The 12,869-nt window shown below is 38.6% G+C and overlaps 2 protein-coding genes across 4 annotated transcripts in view; one reads left to right on the top strand and one right to left on the bottom strand.

The window, feature by feature from the left end:
* Window positions 1-10,110, bottom strand: part of LOC128026464 (tumor-associated calcium signal transducer 2-like) — a 39,965-nt gene extending 29,855 nt beyond the window's left edge. Inside the window, exon 1 of the mRNA XM_052613643.1 lies at window positions 10,017-10,110. Coding sequence (XP_052469603.1) covers window positions 10,017-10,095 — 79 coding nt within the window. The 5' untranslated portion in view covers window positions 10,096-10,110. The remainder of the gene's footprint in view (window positions 1-10,016) is intronic.
* Window positions 607-7,962, top strand: si:ch73-105b23.6 (latent-transforming growth factor beta-binding protein 3). Of its 3 annotated transcripts, none has more exons than XM_052613637.1 (11): window positions 608-930; window positions 1,590-1,782; window positions 1,901-2,020; window positions 2,100-2,219; window positions 2,401-2,421; window positions 4,254-4,318; window positions 4,416-4,608; window positions 4,874-5,002; window positions 5,108-5,270; window positions 5,369-5,503; window positions 7,322-7,962. In XM_052613637.1, the coding sequence occupies exons 1-11, from the start codon at window positions 691-693 to the stop codon at window positions 7,464-7,466; spliced, it is 1,524 nt and encodes a 507-aa protein (XP_052469597.1). In that variant the 5' UTR covers window positions 608-690; the 3' UTR covers window positions 7,467-7,962. The 3 variants fall into 3 exon arrangements, with proteins under 3 accessions (XP_052469599.1, XP_052469597.1, XP_052469598.1); XM_052613638.1 differs by having other exon boundaries at window positions 611-930; window positions 5,369-5,551; window positions 7,322-7,464; XM_052613639.1 differs by lacking the exon at window positions 5,369-5,503 and having other exon boundaries at window positions 607-930.
* Window positions 10,111-12,869: the final 2,759 nt, after the last annotated feature.

Raw genomic sequence — 12,869 nt, 5'->3', positions numbered from 1 at the left:
GCAGCATGCAGTGTGTGCATGACATCCTGGCCACAGGAAACACAAACCTCGGCCAGGATGTCCAGAAAGACCAGCAGCAACTTCAGAGCCGAGTACAAATCTATGGTTAGCCGGTCATCCACATCCTTCATCTAATGCACTAAAATATCTTGACCTAAATTAAGACTTAAATAAACTAAAAATACACTACTGTTCAAAAGCTTGGGGCCAGTAAAATAATTTAATGTTTTTGAACTCTCGTTTTGTCTCTTATGCTCATCAAGGCTGCTTTATTTTTTATTATTATTATTATTATTATTTTTTTTTTTTTAATACAAAATTATTGTGTGCAATAATTGTGACTGCTAAAATATTCCTCTATTAGTCACAGTATAATTGTTCACTCAATCACTCACTCGCTGTCTCTAGGATATTTTAACAGCTCCCTCCCTTTGCTTTTGCTTGTGTTCAACAGGGAACCTGCCGCCCATTGTGGCAGAGCCATTTGTTATCACGTGTAGAGTCAATAGCACAGTTAGAGTTCAGTTCAAGGCTCAGGATCCAAACAGAGACCAAATCACCTTCTCGCTGGGCTTACCACGCTCTCCACGGGTCACCATCGGCAGCAGTAAGATTTACTGCAAAGCATCCTATTTATAAACTTAGCCTGCTTACAATAATCCTCTGTGAACGACAAAGCCTGAAATACTAATGGCATGCCGTACATTGTGGTGCATTAATTTTTCACAATTGGTTCCTTTGTGCCCTGAAGGTGATGGTATCCTTGTGTGGACCCCTTCTGGTATCCAGCCAGTCAATCTGACAGTTCAAGTGAGCGATCAGACATCCAGTTCTGTGATCACCCCTGTTCTGCAGCTCTGTAACTGTATGAATGGAGGAAGCTGCCAGTACAACAGTGTGGTGGAGAACCATCTGCAGGGAAAGTTTCAGGTAAACATGCAGAGAATCTTTAGATGGAAATTGCGTGTGATTATATCACCAGTTGGGAAAATACAGTAAATCTACAAAAATACAGTAATACTGTAATTTAAAAGATAATTTTTTTTCAATTTGAATATATTTTAAAATGTCATTTATTAATGTGACGTCAAAGCTGAATTTTCAGCATCATTGCTCCAGTCTTCAGTGTCACATGATCCTTCAGAAATCGTTTTATATACTGATTTGCCACTCAGCAAACATTTCTTATTATCACCAATGCTGAAAATTTGTAATATAAATATCTCATTTATTTATGTGATTTAATGCTGAATGCTTACTTGCCGAATAAAAGTATCTATAACTTTTTTTTTTAAATGTAATGTCACAAAACTGTAATGTATATTAGTATATATAATAAAAAACTGATCAGTTAATTAGTATAGTGCAAAATATAAAAAAAAGAATACCTTTTAATGCATTTTAATTTAATAATTTAAATGAATTACATTTTATTAGCTACAGCTTTATTTAGAACGTACAAGTCACAAGGGAACTTTATGTTAATCAGTGTTCATTTGTGTTCAGTTGTGTACAGTGGTGTTGTGTATAATGGCATTTAGTGCTTCTTGAATATACACAAACCTTTTTTTCTGTTGGTCTACATCTAGGTTGTAGGATGTCTTTGTCCAGTGGGTTTCAGTGGCAAGTACTGTGATAACAGAGCAGATGTGTGTAAAGGCAAGCCCTGTTTTCCTGGTGTGGAATGCATGAGACAGAGAGAAGGAGACCTCTTCACATGTGGACTGTGCCCTCCTCCGACTGTATATCAGGGCAAACAAGGATACAAGTGCTTTGAAAATGGTCAGTAGTTATTTAAAAGGCACATTTATTTTGCTATTTTTCATTGCAACAGCTTTATATGCAAATTTTAGAGCCGTTATAGTCATATAACTATAATTTGTCTAACCATGTCCCACAGACTTCTGCCTCCCTCCGTTCCCCTTCCCCTGTCATGAGATGGCAGACTGCACAAGCACCGGCTACAATTACACATGTAAATGTAAACATGGCTACAGTGGCGATGGAAAAGTGTGCGAAGGTATGCAACAAGAATGCACATGCTAAAAGTCACTCTCTGAGGCACACTTGCAGTCACGCATGCTTTATTTCACTAACAGATATTGATGAGTGTCTGGACCCCTCAGCCTGTCCAAATGCTAAATATGAATGTGTGAACAAGCCAGGATCAGTGCGCTGCTCTTGCCGTTATCAGAAGACCAGAGACACTGACGGCTGTGGTAAGTGGTTTTACTTTCACAACTAATCAACACAACTTAACATTTACTGTACACAGGTAACTAATTGAAGAAACAAGGATTTAGAATGTTTGAATCGATTAAACCAGTTGCTTTATAACACGATTGACTGTTTTATTTATTTTTTGGTTTTATTTCTCTTTTTTCTGTTTAATTTTTTTAGGTGAATCTGCTAATCCAACAGGTGAGACTTTATTTAATTGCTTTGAATGACAAAGGTTTCATTATGGCGTGATTTGTTAAAATTTTTCCAACTTAGTACAGGATAAGTTGTAATGTTTAATGTACACATTTTACTTGGCTGCGTACGCCTCTGTAAACAAACTCTGTAAAACAAGATCTGTGTCATTGACAGTGTATGGCACTGACTATAGATAATCTTGACTCATGTAAAACTGTTGACCTAACACTTTCAATCTGTTGCATGTTTTAATATGCTGGTAGTGAAACTTGCATCCCCATCTACAGTCTATAATGGGATCTGCAACCCTACTGACCAGACAACACCAAATGAAAATATAGCTACGAAAAGCAATTAAAGAGGTCATATGATACGATTTAAAATTTTTCTTTTTCTTTGGAGTGTTACAAGCTTTTGGTGAATAAAGAAGATCTGTGAAGCTGCAAAGACTAAAGTCTCAAATCCAAAGAGATATTCGTTATAAAAGTTGAAACTCGTCCACGCCCCCCGAAACGGCCCGTTCTAACAAGCCCCCCACATCTCTACGTCACTATGTGGGAAGATTTGCATAACGCCGCCCAGATGTTCACGCAAAGAAAGAACGCATACCTTTTATTTTCGTTGTAGTATTGTTTTTGCCGTCGCCATGTCGTATAGACGCTGCGTGTTTTACTGTGAAGTGAAACTACTTTGTTTGGCCTTCCAAAAGAGGACGATATCCGCTTCGTCATGTCTGGAGCTGATCTGTGCTGGTTGCTGAGGAAATACATCCACTTTGCACTGTGTGTGACGCTGGGACGTTTTGCCTTCCAAAAGAAAACACGACTTGAAATCATGTTTATATCATGTTTCTAATGGGTTTTATGTTTTTGTCAGGTCGCTCCGGCCACACAAGGCATCACAATATGTTAAGAGGCGTAACATTTCCATAACACGTTTGAGGCATTCGGCCAATCACAATGCGCTGGATAGCTGGCCAATCACAGCACACCTCACTTTTCAGAGAGATGAGCCATGTAAAAAAATCGACGTGTTTCAGGAGGCGGGGCATAGAGGAGAATTAATAATCTACAATATGTGGAAAATAATGTGTTTTTTCACCTTAAACTGCATTAACATATTTCATTACACCAAATACACAAAATAATGTTCTTTTTAGCAGTGTCATATGACCCCTTGAGATGAATGAGGAGCAAGTATGGCAAGGAAGATCAGACTAAATAAAACAATGAGTAATTAAAGACAGCTTAAGGTAATTTTACTCAAACTGGGCTAAAAAATAATTTAAAAAATCAAACTTAGCTAAAGTCATGTTTTGACCACAAGGAACATTTGAGTACCTTATGGGGCATGGTGCCGATAACACATTCCAAGTTTCAGAATAATACCCAGTATTTTCTTAAAATATAGTTTTTTTTTTCACAATTCAAAATGGCCAGCATGTAAAAATGTTACTGTGCTGAAACTGTGCAGGTAACCTCAGATAATGTTTATCATAACACACACCAAGATTGGTCTGAATTCGCTAAAGCATTACGGAGATATAGCCTCACATCCTCTTCGGTGAGCTCTTCGACAAATCGTTTGACTGATCATTTGAATTCAATGTTTTTAAGTCTAAATCAGACAAATGGTCTACAAGGAGTTTGTATGGTGATGTTAGTGGTGGTGCTAACTATCTGTAGTTCATGTTCAGACTGTCCTTTATATCTGTGCCAAGTTTCATAACTTTTACCATAAAAGAAGAAGAAGAACACTACCAGATAGACAGTGAAAACTGCCCCCATAGCCTCACTTGAAAATTGTACCCTGGATTTCATATTTTTCTTTTTTAGGATGGAATGTTTTTAATGTGTCTATTGGATGGGGAAAGCAAACATCAGCACAAGGACTCAGTAAGGTCAGTGCATGAATCTGAGATGTGAAAATGTCAGATAAATTCAGACATGGCATGTCTTTAACACTACAGGTCACACTAACTTCTGCATTCTCTACAGCTGCAGGAGATCCTGTCAATGGGTTTCCAGAACAAGTTCTACAACGCCACTGCTATAGCTCCTGATTCAGCATCAGCAGGTGGGCAGAATGAGTACAGGATCAATGTGTCCAGTGACACGCCGCACTGGTATGTCATGGACTATCTGACCCGAGTCAGTCAGTACTACAGCATCCGTTCAGCCTTTGTGGACGGTAAGAAAATGTCCTATATATTTTGTTTTCACTTAATACATGACTCAGTGTAATGATTGGCCAATAACAGATTTACATATAATCAAAAGTGTGTGTGTGATCAAATGCAAAGCACTTTGAATTACCATTGTGTATGAAACGTGCTATATAAATAAACTTGCCTTGCCTTGCCTACAGTAAGACATTAACCTCTAGTTCCACTGTGCTTATGTATTCTTAAGTTCCACTTCTTGTCTTTAGAATTTGTATTTCTTGTTTTCTTTAGACCTTGATGAATGTAAGACAAATGAGGCTCCGTGTTCAAAAACAGCCCAGTGTGTCAACACCTACGGGGGCTACAGGTGTGTGTGCAATGGCACGGATCTGAAGGAAGATTCACAGTCATGCGGATCAGGTAAGAGCATCGCCAGAAAAACAGTGTTCATGCTCTGCGAGTCTGGTCTGTACATTTTTCATGAATAATAATAATAATAATAATAATAATTCTCCTCCACCTCAGACTGGAACAACCGCACAGACGTGTCAGGTGCTCAGACTATGGATAAGAAATCACTCATTTTGGGGCTGGTTCTGGGCATTGGTATCCCCCTCCTGTTGCTGCTGTTGCTGGCGGCCCTCGCCTGCTTCTGCTGCTGCTCACGCAAGAAAACCATCTCTGGGGAGTGAGTGTCCTGATCACACATACAGTGACATTAACAGTATGATTAGATGTGTAGCATAGATCTTAACTCTCTCTCTCTCTCTTTCTCTCTCCATCAAGTATTCCTCATCTGCTGCCCGAGTACATTCAGGAGCAGTTCAACCCTCCGTTCAACTTTGAAGACCCGTCTCTGCACTACTACACCCACGTCAGCCCGCGTGTCCTTGATAACCTCACACCTCAGCAGACGCGCCGGTATCGATAACACAGGCCCTGTGCGGTTCATGCAGCACCAGTGCAGATGTACATTTGTGTTTCAAATTTATCTCAAAATGATACTATTTATATTTAGTCATGTGTGAAAGTGAGGGAGTGCCAGACACATGCCAAAGAAACATGGAGCGATTGCCTCAGTTATTTGAAGATACTAACTCTTACGAAGAAAATAATGTGCATATGCAGTGTTCTCAACAAATTTTAACAAAGTTATAAGTTTGCACGCATTAGTTGCATTTCTCTGCCAATGAAAACAAAGCTATTCTTTAAACATGTTAATGCAAAAGTAGAAATATTTGAGAACCAGTTGCAGCTATTCCTGGAAATATTGTTTCATTTGAGAAAATTTGGCATGTTTTAGGTCCACTCAAAATTGTATTAGCTCTGAGTGCATTATAGTAATAAAAATAGTGGTAAAATGTGCTCTAATGTTTTGAAATAATGTCAAATACCAAAAAAATATGGTTCTATAAAACATTTCCCCCCTTAGTTTTATGGGTGTGCAGTATGGCATTCTTCAAGGAATTTGAAATAATAAAATCTTACACACAAGTGAATTGTTTCTCTGGTCAGAATTATCCTCTTGAAAGCAAAGCAGCTAAATGTGTGTACAGTATGTTGTCTATAAGCAAACATATGGCCCCATCAAACCCACTCAAACACTTTGTCTTAAAATACTTAGCAATGGTTATGATATTTCTATACCCACTATACTTTTTCCTCAAATACAATAAAATAAAATAAAACTTCTAGATGCTAGATATTTCCTTTTTCAAACCAAATGTGTGAGGGAAACATGATTTCTACAGCATGCAGTGTGTTCTAAATGCATGAGAGCACCAGTGAATATATTTCTACTTTTCATTCTTTTCTAATATAAATTAAATTAGTAGTTTTTATTTCAAATTGTATTACTAGCATACCAATCTGAGTAAAATTTATTTTTTGTTAATGTCTTAAATTAATACTTGGATTCTGCTACATCAGGGTTTCCAGTAAAATAATAAGCAGCACAACTGTTTTCAACACTGATAATAATAAGAAATGTTTCTTGAGGATCAATCAGCATATTAGATTGATTTTGAAGGATCATGTGACACTGAAGACTTGACTAATGATGCTGAAAATTCAGCTTTGGAATAAATTACATTTTATATGCATGGCTGCTGGTCTCAGACATTCACCACTGTAAATGGTTGCATGTTGTTTTCTCAGAATAAATGTTTAAATATTAGTGTTGTTGAAGTGCACTGTTTACTTTTCACCACTGGGAGGCAGCAGCATCTTTCTGTGATGTGGAAAGCAGACAGTCAATCACAAGAGTGTGTGTGTGTGTGTGTGTGTGTGTGGCGCCTGCAAGATGAGCTCATCAGTGTTGTTTGCAGCACTGCAGAGGAAGGCCCACACAGGGAGAGGGGGTCAAGGGCAGGGCAGCAGCATACATACACTTTCCTTTCTCCCTCCCTTTATAGGAAGCACTTTTCTTTCTGTTTAAAAACCCTGCGGCCTATTTCTTAATTAACACCCTCATTCTGGCTTTAGGATTGAAATCTAGGTGTTAATGCATAGTGCAGTTCTTTTGTGTCACAAAGCAGATATGGACTTTTCAGAAATGTGTTCAACATATTTCACACTCATCAAAATAAAGGTGGTTTTTGTAGCAAGAACCATTTCTGGTTCCACAAAGAACCTTTCAGTGAGCAGTTCTTTGAAAAAAAAAAGAACCATTTTTTACATTATCTGGATGATTAGATGCTACAGTAGATCTTAACTCTCTCTCTTTCTCTCTCCATCAAGTATTCCTCATCTGCTGCCCGAGTACATTCAGGAGCAGTTCAACCCTCCGTTCAACTTTGAAGACCCGTCTCTGCACTACTACACCCACGTCAGCCCCCGTGTCCTTGATAACCTCACACCTCAGCAGACGCGCCGGTATCGATAACACAGGCCCTGTGCGGTTCATGCAGCACCAGTGCAGATGTACATTTGTGTTTCAAATTTATCTCAATATGATACTATTTATATTTTAAAAGAGCTGCTGACTTGTAGTCATGTGTGAAAGTGAAGTGAAGTGAGCGCCAGACACATGCAAAAGAAACATGAAGTGATATGTGAGCCACAAGTTCTGCTGACGTATTGCCTCTGTTATAACTCATGTGGAGAAACTAATGTGCATATGCAGTGTATGCGTTACAGTAATAAAAATAGTGGTAAAATGTGCTCTAATATTATGAAATAATGTCAAATTATCTTAGATTGTTGGTGTAATATGGCATTCTTCAAGGAATCTGAAGTAACGGACAAAATTTTACACATAAGTGAAATGTTTCTCTGGTCAGAATTATCCTCTTGACAACAAAACAACTAAATGTGTGTACAGTATGTTGTCTAGAAGAAAATATATAAAATACTTAGCAAGGTTATGATATTTCTATACCCACTGCTTCTTTCCTCAAATAAAGTAAAATAAAAACCATCAGTGCCATGGGATCAGTTTGAATTCAAATCAAATGCATTTATCCATCTTTTATATTTAAGGTCTCTGAGACCCCAAACAAAACGTATATGTTTCCTTGAAGGTTGTTTGAAGTGAGAACTACTTGGTTCTTCAATTTTAAATATGATTTTTGAGCCTTTAATAAACCCTTGGGGTCTCAGAGACCACAAAAACTACAGGAGCTTCTCACTTTCACAAGAGCAGAAATATTTTTTCTTTTACATGTAAATCTGTCATTGTATTGTATAACTTGAGAGGTGTAACCTGGGTTGACGGTATCTTCCAGCTTTTCAGGTTTCCTGGAAACAAATGGCTTCTATACACAACTCTTTATTTCCATTCAGATAAGACTCGATGTGTCTTGTTGACACCCATTCTCTCTTGTTCCATTTATGGTGACATTGTTTAATGGCATGAGGTTATGTCACCTGGGGATCAAAACTGAGGCCTAGTCGAACCACACAAAACAGTAAACTCTTAAAAGAAAGAGCAATTGGCTGCCCTTATGATCCTGCCATTAGACTCTGCACTTTGCATGTGTTTATCTCCCAGCAATAAAACTATAAAGTTTAGGAGGTGAACTAAGCTCTTTCATGCTCCGGCCTTATCTCCCCTTTACGTCATTTCTGCAAGCCCTTGACTTGCTTTTTGCCCACAGTTTAATCCCGAGTTGGGCTCTGAGAAATGCTGAGTACAGCTTTTCAATCTAAGTGTAACAGGGCACTTAAGAAACTGCATGAATCCAACAACATCTGGCTGTAAATCTTTCACGAACTCGAGGGTGAAAGTATATGCTGTTTTAAACGGCCCACATCGCTACTGGACACAAACTAGCTTAATAACATTAATAGACTCACACAACTCGGCAGACATAAAGTATCGCTAACAAAAATGTATGTGTTTTGGTGCAAAGCCCAGCCACACGAAATGCGAGGAAATAAATATAAAAAAGGTAGACAAAAAATATAAGAATTATTTTCCATGATTCTTTTTTTTTTTTTATGGCCATGTCGTAGTAATTCAATCATGGCTATGTTGTACAACTTTGTTTGCTTGTGTTAAATTAACATTAATATTTATGCATTCGGCAAAGCCTCTTACACTGCATTCAAGGTACACATGATGTACCTAAAACAAATAAACTAATTACTAAGCCATGGGAACGAATTCTTCATTTGTGTGCGCAATGTCTTGATTTTCGCCCAGATGTTAGGCGAGAATTTGTATGTTAACATTCTTGAAGTAGCAACATTTAAATACAATATACTACATGGATATTTTAATCATTTAGTACCGTGGTACAAATCAAAAATACCATGCTATTCCCATCTGACACCACCACTGCTCTCATGAGAGCGGAGTAAGTGACTCGTAAGAGCTAAATATATGTCCATGTTGTAGTAATTAATTCCCTCATCTTAGTTAAATCGTGGCTACATTGTAGGCTACTGATCTGTTCCCTCATTTTAATTTAGTTAGTGTAAGTCGTGGCCATGATTTGCGTAAAAAGAGGAAACAAATTAATACAATGTGACCACAATGTACCTATGGAACAAAATGAATATGTCAAAGGAACAAATTCCTAATTTGTTGACACGATACCTTATTTTTGTCCCTTGCATGACATGAGTGGGGCTGTATTCTTTGGAGACACTGATCATGGTATTCTTTGAGTTGTATGAAAACGCCATACTACAAGAATATTTTAATCATTTAATACCATGGTGAGAAGAGTATGTAAACATGCTATGTGAACATTAAATCATTTAGTACCTTGGCATTACCATCTGATACCACCTCTGTAATTCTCATAGAGCTTAACATCCTCATACACCCTTGAAAACCAACTCTATCCCCTCCAGCATTGTCAGGCTTCATAAATTAAAGACAACACAACCTCCAGTTACACAGGCGGAAAACTACACCCAGACACCTGCTCTGGCCCCACTATCCACTCCCACAAGACTTTGATGAAGACTCCTGAAGTGAACAGACCTGAGCGTGCCTCGCAGTTCTCAACACTTGCCCTGAAGAGGAGAAACCCACGGTGTAGTTCCTGTAAAGAGGAGCTCATGTGATGTCTTTCGAGTGCCTGACCCTGTGTAGACTTGCCTTGACTTGCTCAGAAATGCTGAAGGTATAAGAGCTCTAGTAAAGCTCTGGAATGTTCTGTGGCAGATAAGGCTTCCCTTCCTTGATGTGGCACAGTTCTGCGTGTTTCACAAGAGAAGAGCCAAGAATTGAGAAGATAATTGGGCTTGGAAAAAAAACATGGAAGAGTGAGTCATTTCAAGAGAACAACATGTTAAGAGAAGTATATACATAAACGCTTTGCCTTCACACTCCATTGCACCTATATCATGCCATCACATGTCAAGCAAGTTTAGGTTCACTGCATGCCGTCACATTAATTCAAAATTCTCAAGAATAGCTCGAGAAATTCTTAACACCCACAACTGGGGCCTTGATGACAATATTGCTGTCAAAAGCACATAACTTTAACTGATGCTTAATTAGATTTGTACTTTTTTTTCTGTAGAGAGTTACTAGTAGTGGATGTTGCTGCAGAGCGACAGGAAGCCCCTTTAGTCATGACTATATTACAAATTAAAATCTGCATGGATGTATTTTCACATCAATGAACGCTTTTAGTCCTATTGTGAATGATTAATCCATGCATGTGTTTTTGGCCTTGTCATTTTTTTTAATTATAATCATCTTCTTGGTAAAGGACAGATTTCTCTCTGGCGATGTATGCTGTTCTCTAATCGTGTCTGTTAAAAAAATAATAATTCCCCAGTTCATACAAATGACAATCACCAAATGAGGTATAAAACCAAGTTTCAACCTCCCTTTTTTGATAGCTAGTTGGTTTCACTTATACATGTCACAATCAGAAAGAACATATCTGTCAGTTTCTGTTTCATTGTGACTGTTCATTTAATCTTTATCTTTTTAGTAAATTCGATGATAAGGACCTGTTTATTGCAATTAAACTGAAATCACTGAACCTAAACACAGAAGCCTGAAAGTTACATAAATTTAAATTATAATTATTACATGTTAGGCCTTGGAACACATTAACATTTAGTCATTCTTCCTAACATGTTTCTTCTTGAAGACATTGCTCAGTCTGAATCCAGCTTATCTTCCCCTTCTGATTAATATAGCAAGGCCCCTTTCTCCTTTCTTTGTTTTGTAATCTTCTCTATGAGTTGCAATCCCAATGTAGAAAAGCAGATTTGAATGAATAGACGCCACTGTGTTGGTATTAGGAGGCAGAGACGTTGGCAATTGCCAAGTGAACACTGAAGCAGTTACTTATAAGGAAGGCTAAATGGTGTGCTTGTGCATGTGTGTCTGTGTGTATTTATGCACATGGCTGAGTGTTGATTGGGGCAGTCGTGGCCTAATGGTTAGAGTGTTGGACTTGCAATCCAAGGGTTGCAAGCTTGATTCTCGGGCTGGCAGGAATTGTAGGGGGGGGATGCACATACCATGACTAAGGTGCCCTTGAGCAAGGCACTGAACCCCCATCTGTTCCCTGGGTGCCGCAGCATAAATGGCTGCACACTGCTGTGTGTGTGTGTGTGTGTGTGTGTGTGTGTGTGTGTGTGTGTGTGTGTGTGTGTGTGTGTGTGTGTGTGTGTGTGTGTGTGTGTGTTCACGGTGTGTGTGTGTTCACTGCTGTGTGTGTGCACTTTGGATGGGTTAAAAGCAGAGCACAAATTCTGAGTATGGGTCACCATACTTGGCTAAATGTCACGTCACTTTCCTGTTTGTGTGTGAATGTTTGCATTTATTTATGAGTCAATAATTTCAAGTTAATTATGCATTCTGGAAACACATTGTGGTCAGTTTAAAGGAATCGTTTAAATGAAAATGATTTAATTACACTCATGTTTGCTCCAAACCAGGGATGCTTTTCCCAAAAGCACAGTTGGGCAACTATGGTGGCAAGTTCCATTATTACCAAAATAGTTTTACAATTTGGTGTTTCCCAAATCCATAGTTCCAACTTAAATTTGCAAACAGTATCGCAAAGTTGTGTGGTTGGAAGTACAGCTCTTAGAAGCAGTTTGTCACACACAATGTGTGACAAAATTCTACATTTTTGGGAAACAATCATGGCTTGCTATAAGTTTCTTCAACATGGCATCATAGGGTACATTGATGTTCGGAAAACTCACCCCTGTATCATGCTCCTGGAGAACACAAAAACAGATATTTTAAGTATGTTTCAAGTATTTTTGTCCATGCAATTAAAGTCAGTGCTGTACAAAACGACACTGGGCTCCACTTACTTTCATTGCATGGACAATAAAATTCATGTTTTGCTTTGAGGCCTGATTAAGGAGCCTGTTGATTTATTCTTAAACTGACCCCAGAGTTTCCACTCTCTCCCACCTGCAGCTTCTCTGGGTTTGGTCCAGAGACAGGTGGCCAGTGGGAGAGAGAGAGCCAGGCAGCCAAGCATAGCAAAGCAGGCCATCAGATACTACCATGCATTCAGTGAGCACAAGCAGGCCGAGCATCCACTACACATGTGCCCACAAACCTGCTGCTCCTTATGCCACTTCTGAAATATCGCTAGATGAGCCTGTCTCGGCTGATGTTACACTTGATTGCTTGTGCACAGCATGCATAAAGCATACACACTTCAGTCACATGTGCATAACCTGTTACGAGGAGCTATGGATCTAATACAATGAGATGTTTTATTATCTCCATATCCATTCCGTTTAATTTCAATCAAGCTAAATTTTACTCTACTTCAGTTGATTTATATACAGCAATAATGGGATCTCAATCGCCACAGGGGCATTTGATTGCCAAAGCTTCTAAATG

Source organism: Carassius gibelio, chromosome A13 (genome assembly GCF_023724105.1).
Source record: "Carassius gibelio isolate Cgi1373 ecotype wild population from Czech Republic chromosome A13, carGib1.2-hapl.c, whole genome shotgun sequence".
Classification (NCBI taxonomy): domain Eukaryota; kingdom Metazoa; phylum Chordata; class Actinopteri; order Cypriniformes; family Cyprinidae; genus Carassius; species Carassius gibelio.
Note: the sequence above shows the minus strand (reverse complement) of the source record. Positions and strands in the feature narration are given on the sequence as shown.